Consider the following 7,500-nt stretch of genomic DNA (forward strand, 5'->3'; position numbering starts at 1 on the left):
TGATAATGTGACATGAAAATTCGACCCGGTCAGACGTCGTCTTTGAAGAGGAAGGACAGATTTAGGTACACATACATATCCTGTGGTTGTGTCTGGAGTAACAGAGCCAGGAGTGGTGTTATTAATGTCACTTCGTTACGTGACGGGTGTGTGTGCTTGTTACAAGACAGATGTGTGGTGTGGTAACACGACAGGTGTGTGTGTGGTAGTTACATGAGAGATGTGTGATTGTAACACAGGTGTGTGTGTGTGGTAGGTACAGGATCAGATGTGTGGTTGTAACACGACAGGTGTGTGTGTGTGTGTGTGTGTGTGTAGGATAGTAACAGGATCAGGTACGTGGTTGTAACACGACAGGTGTGTTTGTGTGTGTGGGGTAGGTACAAGACAGATGTGTGGTATGGTAACACGACAGGTGTGTGTGTGGTAGTTACAGGATCAGATGTGTGGTTGTAACACGACAGGTGTGTGTGTGTGTAGGATAGTAACAGGATCAGGTACGTGGTTGTAACACGACAGGTGTGTGTGTGTGTGTGTGTGTGTGTGTGTGTGGTAGGTAGAGGACAAGTGATGGGTAAGGGAGGGAGGCGGTGGGTGGGTGGGTGGTGCGTGACGGGAATGGACGCCCCCCCCCCCGTCACTGTAAGTCGTTACCGTGGGCATGACGTGTGGTGACGGGGGGGCGGGGGGGTTGTCACACACCCCCACCCCCCCCTCGACCCAGCAAACCTTCGCTGTGGAGGTACATGTCCCGCCCCGCCCCACCCCGCCCCGCTCCGCCCCGCCCCGCCTCTCGCCTCTCCTGACGGAGGCTTACGACGAAGAGGCCCCCCCTCGTTAGGGCCTGAGCCAGGTGCCAGTTTTATCGATACCGACCCTTATGGGGCGCGGGGGGGAGAGAGTTGGATGAACAGCTGGGGCTGAACGTGGACCGAGTGTCGCAACACCAGGAGTCGAACCCCTTTAGGACCCCCCTTAGGCGGCCCCGTGAATGCGTCACACTCATGAGCGCTAACCAGGGAATGGAGGTAACGAGGCAGTTAACGACCATCCTCGTTTTGGGGGGTAGTTATGTTGGCCGTGAGGTGACCGATGCCCCGGTGGGATGCGGAGGCGCTGGCGGAGGAAGAGGAGGAGGAGGAGGAGGAAGAGGAGGAGGAGGAGGTTGGAGGGTTGGTGACCGGGTGTTGAGGAGGCGCGTGTGTTGACGTGCGTGGCTTGCACGTACGCGGGGGCGCGCGCGCGCCCCGCTCCTCCACGCCCTTGACCTTTTTTTTTTCCCCCTCGCAGAGAGTCGTCATCAGCCCCCCATGACCTCTCTCTCTCTTCTCCTCTCTCTCTCTCCTCTCTCTCTCTCTCTCTCTCCTCTCTCTCTCTCCTCTTCTCCTCTCTTCTCTCTCTCACTGTTTTCCACTGGGGGTTGCTGGAGATGAGGGACCTTTGGTCTGGGTTGCTGGAGATGAGGGCCCTTTGGTCTTGGGTTGCTGGAGATGAGGGCCCTTTGGTCTGGGTTGCTGGAGATGAGGGGCCTTTGGTCTGGGTTGCTGGAGATGAGGGGCCTTTGGTCTTGGGTTGCTGGAGATGAGGGCCCTTTGGTCTTGGGTTGCTGGAGATGAGGGCCCTTTGGTCTGGGTTGCTGGAGATGAGGCCCTTTGGTCTGGGTTGCTGGAGATGAGGGCCCTTTGGTCTGGGTTGCTGGAGATGAGGGCCCTTTGGTCTGGGTTGCTGGAGATGAGGGGCCTTGTGGTCTGGTGCATGGGATGAGGGCCCTTTGGTCTTGGGTTGCTGGAGATGAGGGCCCTTTGGTCTGGGTTGCTGGAGATGAGGGCCTTTGGTCTGGGTTGCTGGAGATGAGGGCCCTTTGGTCTGGGTTGCTGGAGATGAGGGACGTCTGGTCTGGGTTGCTGGAGATGAGGGGCCCTTGTGAGTCGTGTCATGGGCTAGTGGGACACCACTGGCTTTCCCGACCGTGTTCCCACTACCGTCTCTCTTGTCACGCGCGTCTGGCGTCGCCTGGGAGCTGTGCCTACCGGTGCGTGTGCGTGTGTGTGTATGTGTGTGTGTGTGTGTGTGTGTGTGTGTGTGTGTGTGTTGTGTGTGTGTGTGTGATCGGTGGGGGGGTTGTCCAGCTTCTCCTTGTTTACGTACCCAAGGCGCAGCTGGATACCAGACCAGCTAAGGGGGAAGTGTGGTGCTACCGTGGAGATGTCGGCCACGGCTTTTGCGTGTCTGGGGTAGAAGACCTCCCAAACCATCGTAAGGTAAGGTAAGGTGCCAGACCCCAGTTGTGGGAGGTAGAAGACCTCCCAGACCCAGCTGTGACGGGTGGTAGAAGACCTCCCAAACCATCGTAAGGTATAGTTAGGTAAGGTAAGGTAAGGTCCCAGACCCAGCTGTGAAGGGAGGTAGAAGACCTCCCAGACCCAGCTGTGACGGGAGGTAGAAGACCTCCCAAACCATCGTAAGGTAAGGTAAGGTCCCAGACCCAGCTGTGAAGGGAGGTAGAAGACCTCCCAAGCCATCGTAAGGTATACGTAAGGTAGGGTAAGATCCCACACCCCAGCTGTGAGGGGTAGAAGACCTCCCAAACCATCGTAAGGTATACGTAGGGTAGGGTAAGATCCCACACCCCAGCTGTGAGGGGTAGAAGACCTCCCAAACCATCGTAAGGTATACGTAAGGTAAGGTAAGATCCCACACCCCAGCTGTGAGGGGTAGAAGACCTCCCAAACCATCGTAAGGTATACGTATGTAAGATCATGCATATAAAGGCAACACCTAAATGAAAACGGGCGACATGGGGGCCCACTTATCTCACTCAGAAAACACTCTGTCAGAAAATAATAGATAAATAGATAAATAGATAGATGTGTATTGCTATTCTGGTTTTGTTGGTGTGAATGACGTACAAGGAAATAAGAGGAAAAGTGCTGGGCATGTTTGAGTGTGGCGAAACGCGCTGCTCTGTGCCAGGGTGAAGGCTGCACTGTCTTTTCTTATCTGTGAGATTTGAAACTGATTCTACGAAGAAACGGAGGGACTATTTTATTCCCCCCCTCTCTTAAGTGGTGTAGGGATGCAATGGTGTAATCCCACGAACCCAGTCCCTGTAGGAGGTCATCTCATGAACATCATCAAGTGATTAGCGCGTCTCTGTACTGCTCTTTCATGCCCGGGACGCTGTATGTATACAAGACCACCTGTTTAAAGTTGTAGTTACTTTAAAGTCTGGGCCGGGTTTGAAGCAACGCACTTTGGGCCCTTAAAAAAGTCCATTTTTAAGGCTACCAAAAGCAGGGTTTTTTTTTCTTGTTCTTCTTCATCATCATCATCATCATCATCTTCTTCTCCTTCTTCTTCTTCTTCTTCTTCTTCTTCTTCTTCTTCTTCTTCTTCTTCTTCTTCTTCATTCTTGCAGATGACGCTATGTTCCCTTGGGCTTACAGAATGTAAGACGTGTGTCTTATATTAACAGCAGTTCAACATTTACTCAGTAACTGAGTATTTAAATGAATACAATTCCTGTTTTTGGAATTGCTATAGAGTCTGTCACAAAATGCTCTTGGGTATCCCACCTGGTATATATATATATATATATATATATATATATATATATATATATAAGAATACTTTCCACGTATTCCCTGCGTGTCGTAGAAGGCGACTAAAAGGGGAGGGAGCGGGGGGCTGGAAATCCTCCCCTTTCGTTTTTTTTTTTTTTTTTTAATTTTCCAAAAGAAGGAACAGAGAAGGGGGCCAGGTGAGGATATTCCAAAAAAGGCCCAGTCCTCTGTTCTTAACGCCACCTTTGCCCACCACCCACCCCATCAGTGACCTTTGACCACCACCCACCCCATCAGTGACCTTGGACCACCACCCAGCCCATCAGTGACCTTTGACCAAAACTCACCCCACCAGTGACCTTTGACCACCACCCACCCCATCAGTGACCTTTGACCACCACCCACCCCATCAGTGACCTTTGACCACCACCCACCCCATCAGTGACCTTTGACCACCACCCACCCCACCAGTGACCTTCGACCACCACCCACCCCATCAGTGACCTTTGACCACCAATCACCCCATCGGTGACCTTCGAACCACCACCCACCCCATCGGTGACCTTTGACCACCACCCACCCCATCAGTGACCTTTGACCACCACCCACCCCATCAGTGACCTTTGACCACCACCCACCCCGTCAGTGACCTTCGAACCACCACCCACCCCATCAGTGACCTTTGACCACCACCCACCCCATCAGTGGCCTTGGACCACCACCCACCCCATCAGTGACCTTTGACCACCACCCACACCATCGGTGACCTTTGACCACCACCCACCCCATCAGTGACCTTTGACCACCACCCACCCCGTCAGTGACCTTCGAACCACCACCCACCCCATCAGTGACCTTTGACCACCACCCACCCCATCAGTGGCCTTGGACCACCACCCACCCCATGAGTGACCTTTGACCACCACCCACCCCATCAGTGACCTTTGACCACCACCCACCCCACCAGTGACCTTTGACCACCACCCACCCCACCGGTGACCTTTGACCACCACCCACCCCATCAGTGACCTTTGACCACCACCCACCCCATCAGTGACTTTTGACCACCACCCACCCCATCAGTGACCTTTGACCACCACCCACCCCATCAGTGACCTTTGACCACCACCCACCCCATCAGTGGCCTTGGACCACCACCCACCCCATCAGTGACCTTTGACCACCACCCACCCCACCAGTGACCTTTGACCACCACCCACCCCACCGGTGACCTTCGAACCACCACCCACCCCACCGGTGACCTTCGACCACCACCCACCCCACCGGTGACCTTTGACCACCACTTATCATAAACAACCTTTGACCTTCTGGCCTCTCGAACAGCAGAGCCTTTTTGACTGCCGTGGTAATCTGTTTCGTTGCCATACGCTTGTTTGGCCTCCGCGATCCCCACTGGCTCTGACCCCTGACCTTCACCTGTCAGCCCCTGACCTTTAAACCCGCTGCCCCCGTTTGCACAACACACACACACACACACACACACACACACACACACACACACACACACAGACACACACCATTGGCTTCAAGTCTTACCTCCAGCCTATCTTAGCCTAGCCTAGCCCTAGCCCTAGCCCTAGCCTCCCAGCGTTATTGCATGTATTTAAATGCCTTTATTTTTTTTGTACTACGTTCTCACACGCTTTGGCTGAGCGGATTAACATTTAAAGTGAGAGGATCGGGCGTTTAATTTTTTTTGTGTGTGTGTGTGAGGAATATGAGGCGTTTTTTTTTTTTTCTTCCCCCTGCGTTTTTTTTTCTTTTTTTTTTGTGTGTGGATGTATCCACACACTCTCTCTCTCTCTCGTGTGTGTGTGTGTGATCGCCATCCCCTCCTATCCTTATGTCTCTATCCTCTTTATCTTCTACCCGCGCCTCCTCCTCCTCCTCCTCCTCACCCCCGCTCGCTCACCTCCCTCCTTCCCTCCTCCCGAGCCACAAGCCCGCAGCAGCCTCCTCCTCCCTCCTCCAACTCCCTCCATCCCCCCCATTTTCCTGGCGGGTGACCAAGACCTTCCGTCGAGGTTCGGGGGGCCCCTGGACCCCAGTTCGCTCGCTGACGTGGTGCGCGCAGGAGGTTTCACACACCGCCTCTCCTCGCCCTCCGTAACCCGTTCGCCCAGCCCGCCCGCCCGCCTCAGACGGTGTGTGTGTGTGTGTTGTGTGCGTGTCCGTCTGTGTGTGTGTGTGTGTCTCTCTCTGTGCCACAATCGTGTCTACGTATTCATCTCGCCTCTGTGTATGTGGGGCCCCCGGGTTCGCTGGCTGTGCCTCACGGTAAAAATAAGATAATAATAATAATGTTAATTCCGTTCGCTGCATCTCCTGGTTAATCAAAGATATTTTTTTTTCGTTCGATAACTATTGTCATGCTCTCGATGTATGGCATTGTAGAGTTCATGCGCCTGGAGGCCTATATCTATCGTTCATAGATAGATATATAGATATAGATAACCCCACGAGTGGATTTTGCGAGGCACTTCGTCAAAACACACACACACAGTGTTCGATATTGTGAAGATAACAGCTTTCGACCCCTATATATATATATATATATATAATATATATATATATATATATATATATATATATATATATATATATATATATAAATATATATATATATATATATATCTTATCTACCATCGTTTGCAGTGGAGTAAAATCGTCCACATTACTAGTGTCGGTCGTGTGAGTGACAAAGCGTGGATCCACTAGTGTTCAATTTCCGTTCCCTGTGTGTGGTGTGTGACTGCAGTTGTGTGTGTGAGAGTGCCTTAGTAGTGTGAGAGTGTCTGTTTCTTGGTGGTGGGCATGGAGCGCAGTGTGTGTGTTGAGGGCGCTTAGCAGATGGTGAGTGGAGGAGAGCAAACGCAGCCTCCTCCTCCTCCTCCTCCTTCTCTTCTTCTTCTCCTCCGGAGTGAGGAACGCAGGGATACAGAGCCACCCAACCACCCAGCCACCCAGTCATGGCACAGTGCTGAACACAGGCAGGCCGCCTTCCTACTAGACCTCTGCTTAAGCGACGCTCATGCTTGTCAACGTAAGCTTGAACTGTCAACGTAAGCTTGAAAAGTTAGTGTCTGTATAGAGAGAGAGAGAGAGCAGGAGGGCCCCCAGAGCATAGCTGCTCCTGCTGCTGCTGTTTCTCCTGACGGCGGCGCTGACGACGCAAAGAAGAAGTAGAAGAAGACCTCCTCTTCCTCCTCCTCCTCCTCCTCCAGGAGCTGCTGTTTCTCCTGACGGCGGCGCTGACGACGCAAAGAAGAAGTAGAAGAAGACCTCCTCCTCCTCCTCCAGGAGCTGCTGTTTCTCCTGACGGCGGCGCTGACGACGCAAAGAAGTAGAAGAAGACCTCCTCTTCCTCCTCCTCCTCCTCCACACCTCCAGATCCGAGGGAGTTGAGGGAGTCGACCATGGTTATCCAAAGCACTTTCAAGTTCCTCCCTTTCCTGAGGGAGTCGCAGGTGAGTGAGCGGCCCCTCTCCTCCTCCGTTACTGTCGGGAGGTTATGTCACCCGCTGTCGGGATGTTGTGTTACTGGTCTGTCGGGATGTTATGTTACTGTTTTGTTACTGTACTGTCGGGATGTTGTGTTAATGTTCTGTCGGGATGTTATGTTACTGTTATTTTACTGGTCTGTCGGGATGTTATGTTACTGTTATTTTACTGTTCTGTCGGGATGTTATGTTACTGTTATTTTACTGGTCTGTCGGGATGTTATGTTACTGTTATTTTACTGTTCTGTCGGGATGTTATGTTACTGTTATTTTACTGGTCTGTCGGGATGTTATGTTACTGTTATTTTACTGGTCTGTCGGGATGTTATGTTACTGTTATTTTACTGGTCTGTCGGGATGTTATTTTACTGTTCTGTCGGGATGTTATTTTACTGTTCTGTCGGGATGTGAACTGT

At 52.2% G+C, this 7,500-nt stretch overlaps 1 protein-coding gene across 9 annotated transcripts in view; it reads left to right on the plus strand.

Annotated features, from left to right (window-relative positions):
* Nucleotides 1-7,500, plus strand: part of LOC139754741 (SH3 domain-containing kinase-binding protein 1-like) — a 270,667-nt gene that overhangs the window by 118,899 nt on the left and 144,268 nt on the right. The window contains exon 1 of one of the 9 annotated variants that reach the window (XM_071672477.1): nucleotides 6,895-7,051. The exons of the other annotated variants lie outside the window; for them this stretch is intronic. Coding sequence (XP_071528578.1) covers nucleotides 7,001-7,051 — 51 coding nt within the window. The 5' untranslated portion in view covers nucleotides 6,895-7,000. Of the gene's footprint in view, nucleotides 1-6,894; nucleotides 7,052-7,500 lie in introns of those variants that run through there. 9 annotated transcript variants of the gene reach the window in all.

The sequence above is a fragment of the Panulirus ornatus genome, chromosome 17 (assembly GCF_036320965.1).
Source record: "Panulirus ornatus isolate Po-2019 chromosome 17, ASM3632096v1, whole genome shotgun sequence".
Classification (NCBI taxonomy): Eukaryota; Metazoa; Arthropoda; class Malacostraca; order Decapoda; family Palinuridae; genus Panulirus; species Panulirus ornatus.